The sequence below is a fragment of the Rhamphochromis sp. 'chilingali' genome (genome assembly GCF_963969265.1).
Source record: "Rhamphochromis sp. 'chilingali' genome assembly, chromosome: 2".
NCBI classification, from domain to species: domain Eukaryota; kingdom Metazoa; phylum Chordata; class Actinopteri; order Cichliformes; family Cichlidae; genus Rhamphochromis; species Rhamphochromis sp. 'chilingali'.
The window spans coordinates 20,410,769-20,434,659 of NC_137930.1; the positions used below are offsets into that span (position 1 = coordinate 20,410,769).

Here is a 23,891-nt window from a genome sequence, read left to right on the forward strand (position 1 = left end):
TAACATGACAAAGATGTAATCCCTTAACCCAAACCAGACTAAAGAAATCTGAAAGTATATGCTCTCTGTGAGAGGTTTATCAAACAACACCTTACAAATTAGTTCATCTCATACTGAAAAGACCAAAGCCCGTTGGACAAGAGAAAATGCTTCCTAAATGAAAACGTGAATCTTATATAACATCTATAATAACTCTTTGAGATTCAGTGCACTTTGCACGTGTAATTGGGTGTAAAATAACATTGTTGCATCTCAATGTGTCAGGCTCACTTTGATCCAACTTAAAAGTCTGGATTGATTAAAAGTTATTGATATTGAATTGAGGGGTTTCTTTGTGTTGACTGACCACTGGCTGCAGGGCACGAGCTACATACTGAGCAACTTTCAGCTAAAGATGAAGTTCTGAACTTTCACGCCAGTCCTCAGGTTTTACCCAACATTAACTTAACAGACTGATATAACAATGCATCAAGGTGAATTAGTGCTGTGCGATACTGCACACCACCAATTTTGGTATTTATCCCATACCAAGTAAATACAGGGCCAGAATTACCAATACCAATACCGATACCAATACTTTTAACCTATAAAGTTAGCTTATGTAGGGGAGAGCAGCGTCTCATGATTTTTGAGATTTTCAAACTGAATTTTTTTGTGGATCAAGAATTAAAAATGTGCCTGTACCTAAAGCTCTTTGTCAACTTCTGTTGTTTAAATGTGCTACAGGCTATAAATCTACTAGACCTGGCAGGTGACACAAAAAGATTGTTTTTTCATTTCCAAAAGGATAAGAATTTATTTAACACTATTCAGTGGGTTACATACTGAATTTTGAGGATAGAAAATATTGATCCTATTGTGCTAGTATCAATCCGATACCGATACCAGCGCTGGTATCGATATTAGCAATATTTGGATTGCTCTAGAAGTAATACTTTTAATCATTTTAGCCAAAACTGAAGATCACAACCTTTATGAAGGTAAAATTTATCGCCAGGCTGTTGCATTAGACTGTTTGACATTTTTACCGCAGGAGAGTAACTCACTCATTGAACATTCAGTTGGCTAAAAGGAGTCTGGGGCAGGTTGGTAGGTCTGTAGCTAACATTAGCATTCTGGGATAAAATGTGGGTCATACCGCATGTCTGAGGACAAGACTGAAGCTTTCTCTCATTCATTATAGAGCAAACCCCACTGGACATGCTGATAATGGTACATTTTTTCTCAACACACGATGAATAAGTTTTTTCCCTCCTTTCTTTATGCTTTTTCACAGCATGATTTTTTTTTTTTTTTTTTTTAAAGAGGCTGCGTCATTTACAAGTGTGGGTGTTTTCAATCCTTCCTGTTGTGACATCGGATGTGCAAGTTGTGAATTTTTTAAGTTTTCTCTTATCTATTTAATTAAAGTTGCCTTATTTCTATCATTCTTATCTCACCAGCGACTGGCTGCCTGCCTGCATGCAGTCTTCACCCTATTCTTAACATTCTCATTCACACATAATAAGCCTGTTTAATTGCATATGTGTGACCCCCACTCGTCTGAAACCAGTCACTGTGTCAATAAATTATAGTGAAGGCTAGGGCTGCTGTCTAGAATATTAATCATCCCTCTTGCTGTGTAATGCTGTTTTAGCCGACTGCACGCCCTCATTTGAATCACCTCTGCAGGGTCACTTGATTGAGCTTAACGAGGCTGTTAAAGCAACAGCTCAGCAGCTTTTAGAAATACATTTATTCACTTTTTGTTGAGACTTAGATGAGCAAGACTGCTGTATATATGCCTTATGAATACATAAGGCTAAAGCTAGAAGCTAGCTCAGCACAAAGACTGTGAAGGGGGGGCATGAAACTAACCCTGCTGTAGCCTTAGGATGTGAGAACATTAGCACCACACTCCAGTTGTCAACCAGAAAGCACTTCCAGCTCCATTTTTGCTCTTGGACTCTGCTGGAGTAGCTTTTGCCCAGTTCAGAATAATAATTCATTTTATACTGGATGCTGGTACAGCCCCCTGGGTCATCTACGTTCTGAAATGAGCAGTTTTAATTCCTTTCTCTTTAAGCCAGCTTTCTCCTGATTGGCTGCCCCCTGCAAAGGGTTTGAACACCAGGTGGATGGGACTGCTGCGCTAAAAGCTAGAGCTGTAATGATGAGATAAAATATCAGGGATATGAGCTCTTATCGGAATTGGTTTTAACAAATGACCTCGTTTTTTTAAACTTTGCCATGCACCATTTGAACAGTGTGACAGAAAGTCAGAATGGAGAAGAAATGTGTTTTCAGTGTCTTTGAACGTGGCATTGTTGTTGGTGCCAGACAGGCTGGTCTGAGTATTTCAGAAACTGATGATCTACTGGGAATTTCATTGGAAATTTCAAGAGAAAATAACAAATGAGCAACGGGATAATGGGCAAACTAATTAAACTCATAGGAAGGCAACAGTGACTCAAATAAGCAGAAGTATGCATAAGTTATGCAGAAGAGTATCTCTGGAATCACAAAGCTTCGAATTTTGAAGCAGATGGGTTAGAGCAGCAGAAGACCACACCGGCTGCCACTCCTGTAGGCCAAGAACAGGAAACTGAGCCTACAGTTCACATGGAGTCACTGTACAAATCACCTTACACTGGTTTGTTGAACAAGTCAGCGAGTTCACTGTACTCAGATGGCCTCCACAAACACCAAATCTCAATCCAATAGAGCAGCTTTGGGATGTGGTTTCACATCGTGGATGTGCAGCCAACAAGTCTGCAGCAACTGTGTGATGCTATCATATCAGTATAAACCAAACTCCTAGAGGAATATTGCCAGCATCTTGTTGAATCTGTTGTACGAAGAATAAAAACAGTTCTGAAAGCAAAAAGGAGTCCAAAGTGGTTCTATCAGTATGTACAGAGTCCAGTGAGTGCATGTCGTTTTAATGGCTGTACTGTCATACTGTCAAAATCCAATAAAAAAGACCTTGACCTGCTAGTTGGGTGGGGGTGGGGGGGTAGGTTCCACAAATATAGTGTTCGCAACACCAAATTACAGGACTCCACCAAGCATGTAAATACACCATCAGTATTTACTTCAGTTATTGTCATGTCAGGTGTGGTTTAAAAATACATGAAAACGTTATCACGCAGGGAGGGAAAAAATATTAATGAATCCTTGTCCTGCACCTTATTGCAGACAGACTGAATCCAGACTGAAATGGAAACTGGTTAGATAAAATTGGCTACTTCCTGGAGTCTGGGGAATAGTCAGTAACACACACAAAAGGAAGGGCAGGGAGAAGTGGAGAGGGAGAGAGGGGGAGAGGGGAGGGAACAACGTGCGTCTGCAGCGACTTCCACAATACCTCTGACAGACCCTTTCCCCTGACTGATTGCTTCCAGACTTCTTTAACAACAAAAAAAGAGGCGCAGTCCCCTGTGTTGTTTGGGCTGTTGAGTCTCCTCCTGCTCGGCGCCAGTGGGTGATCCTGGGACAATGCGGGTAGCCCGACCCCCATCCATCGACCACAATGCACACCTCTGCCCCCCCAGCCCCGCACATCTCTGCAATCATCATTATCAGACACCCCTCCCATCTGCCCCCGGGAGCACCCCTGTCACCTCCTCTGGACTTGTCTCTGTGGAGGTAAACACATTAAGCCATGTAGGTGACACACACACACACACATACATGCATATTATTCATGCGCACATTGCAAAGGGTTTGGTACATGCTAGGAGATCCTATCTGAAGGCCTCGGACACTTTGGGTTCAAAGTGCGAATCATTTATTTATTTATTTGAATAAAAAGTGAGTTTATTGAGAGAACAGATCATGTATATGTGCGTATAGAGATAAATAAGCTGTCACACTTAAATGACGTTGTTTGTGTTTTGTCTCTTCAGCGACACACAATACGGCAAAACAGATCGAAACGGTAAGAATCAAACCGCTGCGCCTGTCATAATAAATATGGATTCGGCCGATAATAAAGACAGCAGTCATGTGGGCACATCCCATCTGTTGTCAGGCAAGTCGGGAAAGTGATGGGCAAGAGCGCTGGGTGAATAAAAGAGGGTGGAAACCGCCGTGTTGATGATTAAAAGGCAGAAAACTGGTGATGCTCGTCCCACCTGGAAACCAAACGTCCAGAGGGCGGCAGCAGCGCGCTCCCGTCTGACTTGGGACATACTGGCCTCTCTCTCTCGCTCTCTCTCTCGCTCTCTCTCTCTCCTTGTGTTAAGTCTTTCAGGCACATTTTTATACGTTAAAAAAAATCCCTAATCCGAACCAGCTCCATCTACGACCCGACATATCCGGTGAGTGGTTGAAGTGTCGCCCTTGGGACTATCCCACGCAGCCCCCTCCCAAGCCAAACCATCCTGAGTAATCATGATGACAAATGCACAAATGTTATATTACCAGAAGAAAAAGGTGGAAATCAGAGTGTTTCTAGCTTAAATGACACACACGCACACATCAGCAACAGAGCTGCTTTAATATGAAGCCAGTGTTAGTAAAGCTGAGATAACAGAGCTATTAGACGTGGTTGGAGCTCGAAAAGGACATTTGAGTTTACAATCATCAAGTAAACTTAAAAAAAAAACGTTTATATGACACTAAGGGGCCAAATTTACGTCACTATCGCTCTGTCAATTATTCAGCATTAAACAGTGACGAGAGAAATTTCTTGTAAGACTTTATATCATGTCACAGTTTCTCAACTTTACCCTTCTGGCAACTTTTTGCCCCCAAACTTTCCTCCTTTCAAAGGTTTTGTGTGTGTGTGTGTGTGTGTGTGTGTGTGTGTGTGTGTGTGTGTGTGTGTGTGTGTGTGTGTGTGTGTGTGTGTGTGTGTGTGAGTGCGCCGCAGGCTCTGCTTGATCTGTTGTTTGCGCAACACACAATCACATTTCTTTTAAGCGACAGGGTGTCTAGACACACACGTGACCGGGCGCGTCAATGCGCACTGGAGACTGGAGACGGAGCAAGGGCACCCAAACCATCCGCCTCATTTACAGACAGCCTCATACTCCCCCTCGAGATCGCAGTCGGCGGCTCGCTCTCTCTTCCACGGAAACTTCGCGTGAGATACGAGCTTGGGATTATTTTAACGCTCAGAAAAAAAAGAAAAAGGTTCGCCTGTGTGTTGAAACAGGTCGAAACGCTCGGCTGCTGGACGAGTGTTCTCTCTCTCTCTCTCCGGGCTTTAGAAACGCAACTCAACTTGGGTGAGAGATTCAGACCTGGATTTTTGCTCCCTGGCTCATCTCAACCCGGGCAGACCACATCCTCTGCAGACGATTGGCATATTTGGACGATAGCGGATAAACAAACAAATAAATAAATAAAGCCTCCGCATGCCCGGTGGAGAACCGCACTCTGTGCAGTTTGGATCACGGATTTTTGTGGATTAATGCTCTTGAAGACACACGGCAGCGAGCTTCGGTTTTCATGGGATAATTGCTATAACATTTTAGGCTTAATTAGGCCCCACGTTCTGTAATTTCCATTAAAGCTACTGCGAACTGGCAGAAAGCTTTTTTCGTTCTTTTTTTCTAAGGCAGTGTTTATTTGCTGAAAAAGCTGCCTGGAGAATTTTTAAGGGGTCAGCTCACTGCTCTGGGTTGCACATCACCAAGTGAAAATTGTAACACGTTTAGGCTCCGCGCAGCAGGGTTGCTCCCCCATTCGCTTTAACGATCACATTCTGCTAGGTTTTCGTCATCAGACACAAGTCTTAAATTCCCGAAGGTGATGGTGACTTATCCCCGGAGGAAAAGTTAACTGTCCCGTGAACCCTGTCTGCTTTTTTTTGGTGATCTGGTTTGCAGAAGACGGCGAAAGAGACTGGCGTATGCTACAGATTTCCTCTGCTTGTCCAGACCACAGTTTTTCCACCGTCTTTTCTCAGGCTGCTTATCACCGCCTGGACTCGGATCCCGGAATCTTCATGATTTGCGGACACAATGCTCGTTTTTTAGCCGGGAAACCCTCTTTTCGTCCCGCATGTTTAGGACCAAACGATCGGGGCTCGTCCGGCGACTCTGGAGGAGCCGTGCGCCCGTGGAGGGCGACGGGGAAACGGATAGAGGGACGCATGGCTCCGGGGGCTGCTGCATGGGCAAAACGACAAAGGTGGCCAAGTCCAACGCAGGGTCGGAGGCTGAATTGAAGGCGTTGACCCACTCGATACTGAAAAAGATCAAAGAGAAACAATTGGAGGTGCTTTTGCAGGCAGTGGAGTCCAAAGGGGGTGCCCGCAGCCCCTGCTTGCTCCTGTCCAGCAAAGTGGACGCCAAAGTGGGTCAACAGTCTTACTCTCTCCCCATGCTGCTCTACAAAGTGTTCAGGTGGCCGGACCTCAGGCATTCCTCGGAGTTGAAGAGGCTGTCTTGCTGTGAATCCTACGGGAAAATCAACCCAGAGCTTGTTTGCTGCAATCCCCACCACATGAGCAGGCTCTGTGAACTCGGTGAGTTGGATTTTTATGAAAATAGACACGTTTGTTTATTTATCTGTTTATTGGCAGCAAGTATTTTGAATTCTCTGGCCTTATTTCAGAGCAAGTTCAAGTTCAGATGCTGTGACATCATGTCAGAATTACCTAAAGAGCTAATTAGCCTAATTCAAATGACATCACCTCTGTTGGCACAGTTGTGTTGAGTTTCCATAAGGTCAAACTAGCGTGCTGAGACCCCCCCCTCCCCCCCCCCCCCAACACCTTCCCATCTTTTCGGAAGTGTGGCGCCATTAAATCCGAGTTTGGCATGTCATTTGACTAAAATAATAATTGATTGATTGGCCGTGTTGTAAAAACGGTAACATGTATCCTAACGTATACAAACATAAAGAACATGCTTTATTTTATTTTTGGCACTTCAAATATGCGCTTTCCAAACAACAACAAAGCCTTTCTGCTATTTAAACCTTTCATAGATGGCATTTCCGAAGTGCACAGGGCTTTACAGTCTTCCAGTCTTTCCACGGTGAAGTTTTTCCAGGGTCTCTGTGTGTATGGGCGTGCACGCGCTCGCTCGATTGAGTGCGCGCGTTTGCTTGGCGTCCCGGGCCAAAAGAGGCCCGTATCTCAGTTTGTCCTAGACGCTGATAGTGGCCCTTCTGGCGCCAGGCGGCCCCCCCCCTGTTTATCTGCCTGCCAATGAAAGGCAATAGCCGCCCAGCCGGCCTCTCAGCCTGCCTCTCCAGGCGGAGCTGACAGACACAAATCTTTCCCCCCTGAAAAATGACAAATCTTATCATAAAGTTTCGATCTCTCCCTTGTTTTCCCTTTTTTTTCCTCATGTACTCATTTTTTTTTCTCCATACAGAGTCTCCTCCTCCACCATATTCCCGCTATCCCATGGACTATCTTAAACCACCAGGTGAGCTTGCTATTCATGCATAAATATATGCATTCATGTTATTGCCAGAAGCGCATTTGTTTTTGCATAACATTTCCATCTAAAAGGCTATGTTGCATTTATGAATGTTTGTGTTGTATGTGCCTCTCCAGTGCGCGTGTGTGTGTAGGAAATGGCTCCATGTTATGTTGTGATTTATGATAGCAGTGGAGTGGCACATCTGGCTGACTGGCTAGCCATTTCCAGCATGGCTGACAGCCAGGGCAAGGCAGTATAAAGTTGAGACACCAGCTATAGACTGACTGACTGGCACATCACCGGGGGCAGCCTGTGTGTTCCTGTGTGTGTGTGTGTGTGTGTGTGTGTGTGTGTGTGTGTGTGTGTGCGGCTAAAGGGGGGGGTTGTTTGTGTGCTCGTCTATCTCTTGTGAATCGCAGCGCAGGGAGAAACAGACAGACAGCAGCGTCTCTGGAGCCAGCCAGTCTTTATCAGCTGAATTAATCAACAGAATGAGGGTGAGGGCTTGTGTGTCTCTAGTGTGTGTCTGTGTGTGTATAGCTGGGGGTGTCACTGTCCCCATTTCCCGGTTTGATGTCTTGCAGAACAGAAGAGAGGCTTTGTTGTAATTTCTTCCACATCTAAAGCGTAACTGTTGCAACCGTGTTAATTGTGCACTTCGCTCCACACATGGCTTCTGCTGTCATTCTCTTCCTCTGTTCAGGAAAGTGGCATCAAGTTATGTCAAACAAGGCAAAGTCAGTTTTCAGTGTGTTAAACTTCACACTGTAGCTAGAATAGTGTGAGATCTACATAATTTCCCATCCCGTCCTCTGTGTTTTGTGTTGTTTTTTTTGCTCGTTTGCTCATCATCTTGCTGTCTACAAGTGCAGGAGTTAAACAATGACCAGTTAGGCGACCAGCCAGCCAGTTAGTCAGGAGAAGAGGAGAAAGTGGCTTTGAGTGAGTGGAAACAATAGGAAGTCATTGCAGCTGCAGCTGCGGTTCTTCAAAGCCCCCCTCCTCCTTCCCTCCGTCTTTGTCATCACCTCTTTAGCAGTGATGTTGTCCTTAAAGAGCGTTTTTCAAAAAGTTAAATATAAGTAGGGTTGATCTAAAGTGTTGGAAAGAAAAAAACAAAACAAAACAAAAAAGCCGCAGCTCAGTCCTCAGTGCGTAACACTCAGCTGATGTGAAGTCTGCCCTGTGGAGTTGCAGTGGCGTCTCCGTACGAGTTCAGTTGGAGACTTTACCCTGATGAAAGGAAACAAGAATGTAAATAGGAAAAGAAGGCTGGATACACACAAAGGAAATGATTATACAACTCATACCAGCCTGAATGGGAATTAAATCCCCCCCCCCCCCAAAAAAAAAAAAACAGAAAAGAAAAACCCACAGAAAGTGTGTGCGTGCAAGCAGATGTGTCAGTTTCACGCCTCTGCGGAGCGTACCTGCTGCTCTCTTTCCTCGTTCGGTTGCGTTAAGCCCGCGTAGCTGCGGTTGTGGTTACTTGGAGACGACCCGTGTCTGTCTGCGCGTCTCCTTATTGGCAGAGTAGGTGAAAGAAGTATTAATAAAACACTGCAGCGTGGTGGAGAGTGCACACACACACTTGTATGCACACGGGACAAATAAGCTTATCATGCAAAAAAGTAAAAACAAAAAAAAGCCAGGGGTTTTTCCCTACCGCCTCAGGGAACTGTCAGTCATCAGCTGGTTCATGTATCTGGACGTTATTACAGTTTTCTGTAGAATTCTCTGTGTGTTTGGTTTATCTGAGGATGTGGTAAATCCTCATGACATTCAGAGAAATCTGCATGGAGGGCGATTGGACGTTGCTAAATAATTTGCACGGAGCGGAAGGGCCATGAATTTTATGATGATGGTTTTATGATTCCAGCAAGCAGGAAGTGGGTGGGTGGGTTGGGGGGGGGGGGGGGGGTATGCGTGTCATGGTGCCTGCCCACTCCAGCAGTGGCGGTCAATATGAAAGTAGGCCAGACATAAAACGCTACCTTGTTTCAGCTCTGGGGAATATAAATCACACACTGTTTAGTTCCTTCTCTCTGATGCCCCCCCACCTCAGCCCTGTGGTCAGCTGTGAACTGTTGCCCGGGAGACCAGGGCAAGGCCATTGGCAGCCGGTGAAAGCGAGGCAGGCTCGGGTTATGCCCGTACATCTCGTTACCGTGACCGCAGCAGCATGGGCTGCGTTTGGACGGGCCGGGGTGGGAAGGGAGCAGTGAAACCGCTCTGGTTGGCTCTCTGTCAGCTGCTTTCAGCAGAAACACAATAGCACTCCTTGCCATACGTGGATTACTTCTGTAGGTGCAAATAAATATAACGCCTTTTGGCGCCTTGTTGAGCAGTCAGAGCGGGTGCTTTGGAGTTGGGAAAACTTCACTGACCTTACACTTCAGTGAGAGTGGCGCTGACCACCGCTCCATACTGTGGTGGTGAGCATTGTTGACGCAAAAGGAATATATCATTAATAAATCCCAAGCTACCAGCAGCAGTCTGCATTGGTCCTAGCCCTCGCCCAGCACATGCTGTGGTTTTGTTGAAGCTCCATTCAGGTGTCGTGTTGAAACTAGTCTACATTACAAGTCTTAGTGGGAGTTTAGCATTCAAATGCAAAGCGAAGGAGAGAGCGGGTCTAGTTTTCTCTCTATTGCGCGCATCTGCTGGTTCACCATGAAGAACATTTAGAATAAGCAACTTTTTTTGAGCCTTTTTTGAGCCCACTAAATGATTTCGAGGCTTGTTTTTGCATCTTTGACAGCTCTGTTTGCTTTTCGGCGTGAAGACTCTGATGTCGGTTTGACATTCAGATCTTTTACACAAGCCCGGTCTACTCAGACCCAGAGCGGTCGTGTAATGTTGGGTTATTGAGCGGGGTTTATCGTGCCCAGACTGAACCCTCCGCTCAGTCGTTAGCAGAAAGAATACACCTCTTTTCGGATCAGCAGCTCGTCTGTGCAGGGGAAGCCGGGCTAACGTTCCTCCTGAAGCAGTGGATTATGGGGGATTATCAGGGGTGTGAGAAGCGCTCCGCTGTAAGTCTCCTGTGCGTATGTGTGAGGGTGCGAGCTTCGTCGTCAGCATCTTCATTAGGCATTGATTTCACCAGAGTGATTGACGGCCTCGCAGCTGCTGCTGTGCTGTCTCCTCTCACTGCCATGTAAATGCACACACACTGATTCAAACTCTTCTCTTTCTCCATTAGATTCTCCAGACTCTGGACCTTCATCCAGTGAAACTGGAGGAACGACTTACTCGGCCCCTGTGGGGCTTTCAGGTAAATATTCCTACTATTACCCATTTTTCTGCTCTTTTTCTCCCAATCCATTCCACTTATGTCTTCCTTTTCCTCTTCTATTGATTCTTCCCAACAACCACACGTATTCCCTCCATACTTGCGATGATGGAGGCGGTGATTGTGGGGGCCCCTGCTTCCCCTCTGTAATAAAAAAAGCCGTTGAAGGAGGGCGGCGTATTTCTCCCACATCCACATAAATTCCTCCATCCTGGCTCTTTGAACAACGCTCCACTCTTCTCCTTTTCCTTCCCCGTTCCCTCTCATCCCCTTTCCGTGTTGTGTTGTAATGGAAGACAAACACGCTCAAGCGTTGTTTGGAGAAGAATATGTTCTGTGTGTGTGGTATTGAGGGAGGAAAAATGTGAGCAAAAAAAGCTGGCTTCGACAGACATGAGTGTTTGTTTGGGTGTGTTTGCGCGTACAGGGGACGTATTTGTTAGATCCTCCTCCGGGCTCTGTGGGGATAAGAGTGAGACACAGGCGTCTTTCTTTCTTCAACCTCCCTGGCAGGATGTATTTCGAGCTTCTTCGGCATTTCCCGCATAATCTCCCTCTGGCAGCGCCGCCTTCCCTGCCCGTTGCCCCCCATCCGCAGGCTCCAGACTAAGATGGGTGTTCGCGAGAGAGAAAGAGTTTGTTCGCCGCTTGCCTTGAGATTGCTCTGTGCTTTTCTCTGCTTTCCTTGGCCTCAGATGGTTCTCATTACCGGGCCTTTAAAGCCTGTTTTATGTCAGTTGGTGTTCGCTGCCCGTTCCAGCCCCCTCCTTTGTTTAGTGGTGGGGTTAGCCTGCTTGTCTGCCTGTGTGTGTGTTAGAGGAACAGAGAACCTAAAAATCAGTCTCTACTCTCCTCCGCCTCCTCTGCCAGACCATCAGATGGACACTAAAGTAGGCCCAGTGTGCATTAACTAAAGACACATTTTAGGCCCAGTTCAAGCGGTGAAACCCAAGAAGTGGAGTCTTAACAGGCCTCCTCGTACTCCCCTCCCTTTCTTTTTCCCCTCCCTCAGTGAAGTATACATGCCACCCCTCCTCCTACCCCTGTTTTCTTTCCTGGCGAGGGTGACATGGCAGCGTTTCAGTGAATGTGTCTCCTCAGTAAAAAGCATTAGAGGTAGAAAAGGCCAGGCGGGGTGGCTCCAGTGCTCTGCCCTCATGATTTCCCTGGCAAGCCAAGAAAAAAAAAGGCTAATCCATTCGTCCTCTCACTCCCTCCCTTCCTTCATTCCCTGCTTCCCTCTTTGCTCCCTCCCTCTGGGGCTCTGACAAAAGAAACATGGCTCTCCCAGAGGCCCGCTGCTGACCTTCTAATTCACTCACTCTGCCCTTTTTATGTTCTTCTCCAGACATATTTACAGAGAGGGAGAGGAGGGCGGCTCTCAGGGAAGGAGAGTGGGAAAGACTTGGGAGTGAGCAAGAGCTGTGCCACTTCTTCTCTGCTTTGGCGTTATAATGCAGTAATTAAGTGTTCGTTGTCTGTAGGAGAAGGCTCAAGCTGTAGATCTAATGCGCAACTGCACCTGAGGCGAGAGCACAAGCTTGACCAAAGGACATCAGAGTCGGGAAAGAGGAGGCTCTTTCTCTGCAGGAAAAGCCATCCAGGCAGGAAGGAGTTAAGTGAGCTGTGACAGCGACAAGCGCAAATGCAAACTAGGCTGCCTGCCAGGCTACCAGCTCCAAAGCTCCTCTCGCTGGCTCACGTCATCAGCTTGAAACAGAGTAGAGAGGAGGGAAAAGGAGAGGAGGAGGGGTCGATGGCTGGAGGCCTGGAGCTGGGTGTCGGGGTGCTGATCTCTGTTTGAGCTGGGAGTGAGGGCTTGGATCAGGGGTTTGGATTGAACCAAGAACAGAAGACAGAGATCAAAAAGAGAGATTTTGAAATGGAGAGCAGGCCAGGGTTAAGAGGGTGCTGGACTCTGAGTTATGAATCTGTAGGGTGTTAAGTAACTCGTTAAAAGCCATATAGTGCATTCAGTTGAGTTTATGAGCAGATCAGGTAGCATTCACATTGCCAATCATTCATTTTGTTAAGTTTAAAGTGGCTTGCAATATGTTGTTGGTTGTGAGTTTTTGGATTCGTGACTTGTGAATTTGAAGATATGGAAGTCTGGATCAGACATTAACTGTCGGCTTTCTGCACTTTATTGTTAAAGCCTTCTTTAAAGTCAAGTTACCGGCCACCACTGTTGATGTTCCCACTCTCTGGGATGTATAGTGTTGTTTGTGTGTCGGTGGCATGCCTGTTGGTGCCATTGGGGACTGACCCGGAGTGCCTATGTGTAACAGGATCCTGTCTTGCTGTGGTGACATGTACGCATGCACACACGCACACACATACAGTTTTTCACACATACACACAGGCGGGCAGATAGAATGACTTGGTGTGAGCCCTGGCGCATGGCCGACTGTCACACAGGCGCTTCCTCCCAGTGCAGGTTAAATTTAGGTCCAGTTGTATTCTTATACCACCAACCAGTCACCTCACTCGACAGACAGTCGGCCAGCCCTGTAGTCAGTCAATTAGTCATCCAGTGAATCGGCTGGAGGTTTAACCTTCATCAGAGATTAAATTTAGTCCTGGCACCTTGGCTCATTAAATCAAACTAGTTCTGCTGTCATGCTGAAGGTCCCAGAGAAACGGCCCATTTTTGGTGCAAACCGAGGGCGAGATAAGGCCTGTATGTTTGGTATGAAGTATTAAATACCTAAGACGGCATCTTACTTTTTTTTTTTTTTTTGCAAAAGAACCTCCAGCAATTAGGAGCTCAGCTCAGAAACAGAGCACCCTCAGTCTCCCTCAGCATTCCTGCCTTGTTTGGGTTAGCAGGGAGAGGAAAGGGCTGCGCAGGATATGACCTCATGTCTTTGAGGAAAAGGCGAGCGGACAGGGAGGCAGCTGAGGCCTCATCTTGACGGAAAACAAACAGTGGAGTGCACCGAAGGAGGGAGAGAGAGAGAGAGTAACTGAAAATTTGTTTTCCTTAAACCATGAGAGAAACGCGTGCGGCACCCATTACGGTAGAGCGAATTCGCACTTTTCTGACCGTAACAGGGTTTCTGTTTTGGTTGTACCTTCATTCCTTTTTGGTTAGATCTTCTTCTTCTTTTAAATTTCTCCTTTGCCTGAACAGTAAGAGGAAGGAATGGAGAGGGAAAGAAGATGGCGGCTTTGGGTGGAGAGGGAGAGAGGCAGAGAGAGAGGTGGCCGGCTCCTCGCTCTCTTCTCTGTAATTTTGGAGGCTGTGCGTTAGCCAACGAGTTGAGCCGAGCAGAGCTGGGCCGCCCCGTGCCGGGCCAGGATCTCTCATTACTCCCCACTTCCTCTCCTTGCGCGGCAGCCAAACCGCCTCTTGGCAAGGGACTTAATTTTGGTTTTGGCTGTCCTCTGTTCCCCACCCTGTGTCATTATGCTGCACAAATCGAAAAAACAGCGCACACAGACAGCAGAGGATAGAGAGGTGCGGGGTGGGGGGTGGAAAGAGAAGGGGAAGAAGAGGAAAGCGTGTCTAGTTTTTGCGAAGCTTCACACGCTCCCTGTCCTCTCGCAGCATCGCTTGCAGTTGAAAACATTTACCTACCTTTGCTGAGCCCGTTGATTGAAAAGAGGCCCATGCAGATTTGGCCATGAGCCAAAGCTGGAGGGAAGCCCAGAACAAGATGAACATTGTTTTGGTTTGCAGTCACTCTGTGGAAGTGGATTTTGACATTACCTCAATGTATGAAGATATGAATGAAGGAGGGAGGCGAGGGAAAGAAAGAGAGAGGCAGAGCGTGCGAAGTGGAAAGAGGAAGGAAGGGATAGAAGCCGTCTTTAACTGGATAAAAACAGGAATGGAAATAAGTGGAGACACATGCCTGTAAACCTGCGCGTGTGTGTGTGTGTGTGTGTGTGTGTGTGTGTGTGTGTGTGTGTGTGTGTGTGTGTGTGTGTGTGTGTGTGTGTGTGTGTGTGTGAAATTTCTAGTGTGACACAAAGTACTGCCGTCTCCACCCTCCCGCCTGCTCATTCATGTAGTCGGTTTGTCTTTTGTGTACTCAGAGTGGAGGGGTGTGTATTTGTCTCTCCCTCTCGCTCTGCCTCTCTTCATCTTGGTGACAGGCCCAAACCCCGTCGGTAGCCACATCTCTATCCTGAGCATTGGCACAACCACCCTCACCCACACACACAAAAGCGCACGCACATGCATGCTCGCTCGCAGACGCGTAGAGGTGTATGACGATTAATAACAGAGTAAGAATGCAACAAAAACCTCTGATCACATGCAACTGGCTCTGCTAGCTGTTTAGTTCCCACGGTGTGTTTTTTGGTTTTTCTGTGCCACAACAATGCAGGTTATTGTCTGTCCATCTGTCTGTGTCTGTGTGTATAAATGGCTCCTTAGATACAGATCCTGCGGGTAATCTTTCGACCTGTGCGTTTGCAAAAAGTGAGCCGATGACATCACTGCAGTCTGCCTGGCACCTTGTAGCCAACTAGCTGGTGTTTATTTGTCCTGTCACCCTGGGAAATCTGGGCTGCAGGGAGTGGCTGTGTGTGTGTGTTGGGGTCAGCTTGATGAAGTGTTGGAATAATAACTCAGCAGGAGCAGGGAGGAGGTGTAACACGGAAACAAGGGTGTCCTTGAGTGGAAAAAAGTATTGTGCTGCAATTTAGTGATAATGTGGATCCAGATGGAAGCCGCCGGCCGCCCCGTTTCATTACGAAACGGCCCTGTGTTTTGTCACAAGCCGCGGAGAACACCACGCCTGAGCGACTTCAAGACATGCGGATCGTGTAATTACGGCAGGAACGTCCACTCAAGAGAAAATTATACCATAGATGGAGACATTTGGGGGGGGGGACATGCAACATTTCTTCTCCTTATCTCTCTCCCCCCTCCGTTGTGGCTGGATGGTTCATGTTAGAGATGGCGTGTCTGCAACTCATTCTCTCTATCTGTGTTTCTGCAAGGAGTCAGATCTGGTGATAGCGAAACCGTGCCACTCCCCTTGGTGGTTTTCCTGCCATCGGGGCTTATTTATGTTTCCTGAGCTAGGGGGCGGGGAGTAAGACTTTGCATCGTACCCAACCTGCCACTCTGAAGCACCACTTCCTCTGTCTGCTACTAAACCCACCGCCTTTCAGTTGTCTTCTTTTCTTTCTTTCTTTTTCTCCTACTCTGCCTTTTGGTGCATCATTTCTTCTTCTTCACTCTCAATTTGCAAATGGTGGCATTCAACAGACACAATGGGACACTTAAAGCAGTAAAAGTAGTTTCACTGCTTGATGCACGGTGAAGATGGCCGTATTAGTCATTTTTGCACATTTGCACCCCCCCCCCCCCCATGCCACTTCTATAAATGGCTTATATCACTTGACGTAGCATCAGTGTGGACTTACCAAGAACTGTCAAGATGCATTGTGGGTAATGCAGGTGACTTGCAGGATTTTCATTTTCTCATCTTCTTTCGCGTTCTTTGTTTTTAGCTTGAGTTTGTATTCTTTGAAGAAACAGTGCAATTGAGTTGATAAATAACATAATTTAGCCCAAGTTAATGGCTTTTTTTTTGTTAATGGCTGCATGCTCTGCTGCACAACAAGTAATCAATCACAAACAAGTGTAGACTTGGTCGTTGTCTTTCAGCACTTGAGAAACACCAGCCAGACTGTATACTGTCTATAATCTGTGGTCTGTGCTAATGTGAGACAACGGTAACACGCAGAACAGCTGACATTTCTGTCGGGGGGGGGGGGGGGGGGGGGGGGGGGTTCCATCTCGCTGCAGGGCAACCTGCTAGTGACAAATAAAAGCTGTTTCATTTCATTCTTGCGGTGAAAAAAGTGAGCTGATCAGCCAGTAGTAGTTGTGAGAAGGCGGAAAGTTTGCTGTTGATTACACTAAAATCAATGAGACTACATTTCTTTGTGAATACAGAGTGAGAAATGCCAGGCTTTCAGGCGCACACACACACAAACACACAGGGTTGAGCATATACGTCATGGCAGAGAGAGCAAAAGGAATGCCTCAAGGTTGACCCTTGACCTCTGGGATAGACTTTCCCCCTGCTTGAGAGAGGGTGTTGACTTGGAAAATAAGGCACCGTGAAGGGCCCTTTCCCCCACCCCAGTGGTGTTGTATCCTTTATGTCTTCCTCATTCCTGTTTTCAGCTGCACTCTGTGTGTGTGTGATGACGACAGGGTCATTACACGTCTGAGTTGAGACAAGCACAAACACACACACACACACACACACACACACATAGCTCTCAGGGATCGATGCGAGACGGTTCTCAGGAGCCTCCTCACTATTTGCAGATGTTGAAAGTATAGTTCAGAACAGAAGGTTGGAGGGTTTTTTGTGTGTGTGTCCATGATGGCGTTAATGTGTAATTACACATTAACGCCATCATGGACACACACTGTGACAGTGCTGACTTCTATGAATAGAAACAACTTGGTGTGTGTGTGTGTGTGTGTGTGTGTGTGTGTGTGTGTGTGTGTGTGTGTGTGTGTGTGTGTGTGTGTGTGTGTGTGTGTGTGGAGTCAGACAGAGGTAATGATTAACCTTTGCAGACTGTGTAAGAGAAGCACCTAGTCTGCCACCCCCACTCCACCCCTCCTCCCTTCAAACTCAGTCCAATTGTCTCAGCTAGCGTGGCGTCCGCTCTTTAAGCCTGGGGACCATTAAAAACCACAGGGGAGCTAACACCCTGACCATTTGCCAAATCTGCTATTATGTGCTAAAAATGCTGCTCTGCATGGGATGTTTATTTAACAACATGTATTTATAATTTCCTCATATGCTGCAGCGGACTTATCTCCAAGCTGATGGTGCATTAAATACCAAAAATGAAGAAAAAAAATACAGCTAGAAATATGCTGATTTGCTCATAACCAGTAGTCACGTTAGCCCATACATCCTGCAGCATCATTTTGGCATTCTTCTTAGTAAACTAGCATGAAAACTGTTTTTCTATTTGGGGATAGAGGGGTGGGGGGTTACATGTGGACCCCATGGGACAGAGCAGCAGACAGGGGCAGAACATAAAGGGCTGGGGTGACAGATGGCCTGAGGGTTGCTAGCTAGCCAGCTTATCTCCAGTGATGGAGTAGCCTGAAAGGACAGGGTGCAGACGAGCAGGTGGGGGTAGGCCGGGGCTAAGACTTGGACGGGCAGACGGATGCACGGACGAGAGAATAAGACAGCCTTCAGAGCATTTCAGAGACCGTATCTGATGGAAACACGCTAGGACAGGCGCTCTGACAGCACAGCTTCGCACGCACCTACACCAGACGCACCTGAAATAGTGTCAGACGGTAACGCGAGGAGGCAGACTGGCAGACACCTCGCAAAAAATGTGTTAAAAATTGAAATCAGTTTAAATTGAGTCTCACCTCACGCTCAAAGCGGATCGATATGGGGGCCCACAGATAAAGAGTGTGTCTGTTCATTTAATGTTCATCAGTATGAGGTGTAAGCTCATCTGCTGTCAGGACAACCTGCGAACATACTCTTCCTGAGGCGGCACCCTAAGGATCTTGGCTGGTTTCGGCTCTGCTGCTTTGGTGAACAGTGAAAGTTGGTGTTTGTTTACCTGCGAGGGCCATTTGAGCTGGATTATGAGTGGCATGCACTGTTTATTAGAGCTTGGATCAGGCCTTAACTTAACTGTCCAGCACGACGGCACTTGTAGTGTTCTTTTAAAAATACAGTGGTGCAGCTTTAAGCTATAAAAGGATTTGAATCCTACTTTCCGTGCTGCTTTGCTACCTGGCCTGTCTATTATAAGTTCCCTTTCCGTTTGTCTGCCTTGCGTACGTTTTATCCTTTCATCTCTTTTCTCCTCTGCGGTTCTCGCTTACCTGCAGTCTGAGCGAGCTTCTGAGAGGGGAGGATGACTAGGGAGATGGGGGAAGGAGAGGGTGGGGGTGAAAAGCAGTTAATGTAGTCCTGAATAGCAGGGTGTTTTCAGGCTGCAATGACAGGCTCAGACAGGCAGCCGCTCTAATGACCTCTGACGCCAGGCCCTGTCTCTCTCAGCAATAACAAACACACAAGGGCCCCACAGGTGAGCTCTGCCAGCAGGCCCGCTGTCAGCTGTTAAGAAAGTCCAGTCCACTCGGTCCTCTTTGCCCATCAGCCCCTGTACGTGCAAGACTGTGTGACACCGGCCTGAGATACAGATGACACTTTCTGTCTCTTATCTCAAAGATGAACCTTTCGTTTCCTCCAGTTTGGCCTGAGGTAGAGAGCTAGGTACTTAGTTTCCCCCAGCACCCCACGAGGATGGATTTACGATAAACTCCCCGAGGCTCGGCTCAGACCAACTTCAAAGAGCTCAGCCGCTCTTGTTTTATGGAAGGCATGCTCCTTTTTTTTTTGGTGCTCCCTTCTCTCTCCTCCTGTTTCTGTCTCTTCCCCCGGTGTTGTCTTTGTCTCCCCCTTTTTCTTTTTTTTCTCCTCTAATGAAGGCTAATGACAGGCTGGGGTAAGTCGGCTTGGGCCAGCACAGATCCTGCCACATTAATGTTGCAGTTTTTCTCAGACGGGACCTTCCAAATTACCGGTTACATTCACAGCCGCTGCCAGATTAAAGAAAGAGGGGGGGTGGCTGTGGAGTTGAATGGGAAGGATGGTTGCCACTGAGAGGGGCTCTGTCCATTTTTTTCATATCTGTTTCCCTTTGCAAACAGTTTTTTAACCTTTGCATGTCTCATTTTGTAAATGTGTGTGTGTGTGTGTGTGTGTGTGTGTGTGTGTGTGTGTGTGTGTGTGTGTGTGTGTGTGTGTGTGTGTGTGAGGAAGACGGAAAGTATAAAAGATGGCCGAACAATTAGATAGAAGTTGAGGCGATTATACGATGACCCCCCCCAAAAGGCGCAGGAGGCTCCTAAAAAAACCACGAGAGGAAGCAAAGTTGCAAAAGTAACAGTCAAAATATGTGAAAAGCCTTCCCTCCCCTGCCCACCCCCTCTTTCTTTTCCTCTCGCCCTCTCTTCTCTGTCTCCCTCTATTTCCCTTGCGCCTGACTGGCTCCCACTCTTCTCTCTGGGAGTAGCTGGGAGCCAGATTTCTGTGGAATAGAGATATGAAGGGTTGGGAGGGTGGCGAGGGGGCGCGAGACATGGCGCAGGAGGCACTCTAAAGGGTGGTGGAGGGGGGGGAGTTTGGAAACTGGAGCGTGGCCAACGCTACACTTTTTTTTACGCTCAAGAGAAACTTTAGACTGCAGAGGCCTAGCTTGTCAACGATTCAGACAACTGGGAGGTTTTTGAGAGTTAACAGCCCGCCTTGCTCGTCAGCTAAACACGGTTTTAGCTCAGGTTAATCTCCGTCACGCATAAATTCGAAGACGGTTTCCTATCATTTCCTCCAGTGGGGGGAAGCTCGTTGCCATCGAGAGAGAGACGGGGAGACGATCGGACAGTCGGTTGACGTCAGCACATTGTTGGCCACGCCGCAACAAAAATACAGCGAGCCAGACAGAAGATAAGCATTTAATGCCTAGATAAATATTGTACTGCGTGTGGACGCTTGCCTGCCAGTGTCTCAGAGTTGCTTTTCTTGTCTGAAGTCCAGGAATTCCAACATGGTTTTCCTGTGTGGCAGAAATCGAGGATGACAGTTTAGCTTTGGCTCTTGACAAAAGCAAATTCCCCATTTCCCAAACAAGGAATGAGGAAGAAACTGTTCTGAAGTAGTAACGTTTTAATACGTTTTGGGAGTGTTTTTCCTCGACATAGTTGACTTTTTCTTTACCTCTTGATCTACTTTTACTAGCTGGCATGTTTATAAAACACTGTTCTTTTCTGGTTTTATGTCTCTTTACTCTCCTCTCCTTTCGAGTATTTTATTGCCTAATGTTTCAGTGTCATTGTGTTTTCTCGAATCTAACCCTCTCCTTCTCTTGACTCTTTTCTCCTTTCAGATTCCCTGGCATTGCAGGAGTCTGGCGAGCGGGCCCACTGGTGCGTGGTGGCATACTGGGAGGAGAAGACTCGTGTCGGGCGCCTCTACTCGGTCCAGGAACCCTCTCTGGACATCTTCTATGATCTACCTCAGGGGAACGGCTTCTGCCTGGGCCAGCTCTGCTCCGAAAACAAGTCCCCGCTGGTGCAGATGGTGCGGGCCAAGATCGGCTATGGTATCCAGCTGACGCGCGAGCCGGACGGGGTGTGGGTCTACAACCGCAGCTGCTATCCCATCTTCATTAAGTCGGCCACACTGGATAACCCGGACTCGCGCACGCTACTGGTGCACAAGGTGTTCCCTGGATTTTCCATTAAAGCTTTTGACTATGACAAGGCCGGCAGCTTGCAGAGGCCCAACGATCACGAGTTCACGCAGCAGCCTCGCACAGGCTTCACAGTGCAGATAAGCTTTGTGAAAGGCTGGGGACAGTGCTACACCAGACAGTTCATCAGTAGTTGCCCATGCTGGCTGGAAGTCATCTTTAACACCCGATAGCAGCAGCAGCAGCCTTCCCCCTCTTCTTCAACAGCCCTCACAAACGGACTACACCCACGTTCCTTGTTTTTTGTTTTTTTTTTCCCTTCTCTCCACGGGAAAAAAAAAAGGATTTAAAAGAAGAAGAAAGTCTAAAATTCTGACGGGACTTTTGTTTAATAAATGACTAGGATTTAATTAAAGAAGCGAAAAAAATGTATTTTATGTTATATATAAATATATTATTAATTGTAAATATGAAGACGTTTTATATGCATCATTATTTATGTATTGTGCAATGTGTTGATGAGAAAAAAAAATAAGATGCACTTTGCTTAATATAAATGCAAAACAAAGAAATGCCAAAATAATAATAAAAAAACAAATACAAATAATATTTCTTGTCCGGTCTTACTTTGGAGTTGTGGTGGTCTCATTCATTCATCCATGTTTCCTTTCAGTGCATAATTCAAATAAGATTATTTGAATGGATCCACATGTCAATTCTTTAAAACCCATCTAATTTGATTCGGTCTTCATTACACCCAAAGTCAACAGTGGCTTAACTTTATATTACTGAGGGACTTTGATGTTGTGCCACGGATCTTAAAAGCATTTCCCTCCCCAGACGAAATGAGTCAGACAGTGACAGAGCCATAGCTCACTGTCCGTGCTCCAACGGGCTCATTATGCCTTTTAAAATTGTCTGTTTTTCCTGCGTTATTTGGGGGATGAATGTCCCTCTTCCTCTCTGTCATTAAGAAACTGATGACATCACAGCCAGGAAGCCCTAATGACAAACTTCAGGAACCAATAAAGTCAACAGAGGGTCCGGTTTCCTGGAGGCGCAACTTTATTTAAAGGGCTGATAAAAACAAAAAGAATGCAGCATTAAAACAATCGCAGAAGAATTTGGTGCCACACCTAAGGAAATTAAAACTTTACTGGAAGATTACAACTTCACTTAGACATCTCCAGATATCAGAGGGGTGTATCGAGCATGCACTTGGAGATGTTGGCACATTAACAGCCTATTTCTCAAAACAGGGCAAACCAAAACAGATTTCCTTCTAACAAACACGTATATGTGTGAGGCATGAGTGTGTGTCTGTCTGGGTCCCGTCCTGTTGCTAGTCAGATGGGTGTCTGTGAAGAGGATTACTACTGTAAGCCTGCTTTACCCACACACACACTGTTTCAAAGACCTACATTCACAAGACCCACTTTCCACGCCATCCAATCCCCTCTAACCACCCCATCCTGCACTCTGCTAAAGAACACATGGCATTTCATAGAGAATACCAGAGACAAAAATCATATTTACTGATAGCAACTTTGCAGTGGAGACAGAAAGATGTCTGTATGTTTTTCTTCATGTCCTCCTTATTTGATGAAACCCTTTAGAAGTGTCTGAAATATCAGACCTTTCAAATAGATCTTGTCCAGCATAATTAGTGGGGAATTTATGTGCTTATATGTTTCTTATTGCTGCATTTTGCTTGTCTATTTGAACCTTTAAAAAAGAAAAAGACTGAAAAATGCAAATTTTTTGCTAGTGATATACTACACCATAAGACTAAGAATCACAAACATAAAGCCACATTGAAAAAGATATATCAGCAAGTGATTGTGGCTGAAACACAAGGATGGATGCATATTTATATTCTTTCTTATTAAAGACTGTGCTCAACACCTACACAACTTTATATCTTTGTATCTCCTTCAAAACCCACAAAGAAACCTTCACACAGAGACAGTCACTTAAATCAAAATCTATTTCCACATGATGGGACCCTTAAATCTCATGGCTATCTGTGTGTGTGTTGTGTGTGTCCTTCGAAACAATAATCCCCAACCCTGCTAATACAGCTAAAGCGGCTCGGAGCTGTGTGTGGTTGTGTGTCCTTATATCCATGACCCATGACTTCTCCAGACAGGGTGACCCCGATTCAATAATTCCATTAAAAGTATTGCAGCTTTCTCCAGAATCTCTCGTCAGCATGTACACGTACACAGCTAAAGTAAGCTGTTTGTGTGAATCGCTTCTAGGAAAAACACGAGTGCTTTAGTTCCACAGTATTTGACTCAGTATGTTTAAATGAGTCTGTTTTAGGAAAAAACAGCAAAAACGCTGCCTTCAACATCTTCTAAGGAAAGAATATTCAGCCAAATAAATACAATAATAAAGACTTTTTTCTAGCTCTTTTTGAGAATGAGGTGTTGTATTATAAATTAGTGGAATTGGTGAAGCGGTGCCCCTAGTGGTATGATGCAGTAAATGGCAGCTAATCCCAGTTGAGCAAACGAGTAGCATTTATTGATAAAAATTTGGCGTTAATATACAATATACCTTTTGACTGTCAAATGACAGTTATGCTACTGTGAAACTGTCAGTGGTTAATGCTAGCTGAAGTAAGTCCGAAGTGAACTAAGAAACAGCCGGTCACGCCTTGTACCAATTTATTCACCTTTAGCACATCAAAATGTGGTGTAGCAAACGTTTTAAAAAACCGCCCGTTGTGTTAGCTTACTAGTTTGCCATTAGCCAAATTTCCAGGGTTAAGCTCCTTAGACTTCCAATGGTATAAATAACATCAAATATCATGTTTTAGCTAGACTAACTGTTTGCTATGGCTGGATACTTCTGTAAACAAAGTTCCCCAAAGTCACCATGGGACAAGACTATCACCTGGATACTGACCACTTAAGCTCCAGCCACAAGAAGAAGTGGCTATCAGCATCAGGTAAGCAGCGTTGGGAATGGCATGTTACTGCCATTAAATATTTTGGTAATGCAGAAAT

General features: G+C 46.1%; 1 protein-coding gene across 1 annotated transcript; it reads left to right on the plus strand.

Annotated features, from left to right (window-relative positions):
- The first annotated feature begins 4,937 nt into the window (after positions 1 to 4,937).
- Positions 4,938 to 21,486, plus strand: smad7 (SMAD family member 7). Its single transcript, XM_080866390.1, has 4 exons — positions 4,938 to 6,457; positions 7,314 to 7,367; positions 10,570 to 10,641; positions 20,572 to 21,486. Exons 1-4 carry the CDS (start codon positions 5,992 to 5,994, stop codon positions 21,108 to 21,110), a joined length of 1,131 nt encoding a protein of 376 aa, XP_080722516.1. The 5' UTR covers positions 4,938 to 5,991; the 3' UTR covers positions 21,111 to 21,486.
- The last annotated feature ends 2,405 nt before the right edge of the window (positions 21,487 to 23,891 follow it).

Bases quoted from the DNA above. Each gene is read 5' to 3' on its own strand.
- smad7 (XM_080866390.1), top strand. From the start codon at position 5,992: ATGTTTAGGACCAAACGATCGGGGCTCGTCCGGCGACTCTGGAGGAGC. The intron at 6,458-7,313 runs GTGAGTTGGATT...TTCTCCATACAG, and splicing joins GAGCAGGCTCTGTGAACTCG to AGTCTCCTCCTCCACCATAT. The intron at 10,642-20,571 runs GTAAATATTCCT...TTCTCCTTTCAG, and splicing joins GGCCCCTGTGGGGCTTTCAG to ATTCCCTGGCATTGCAGGAG.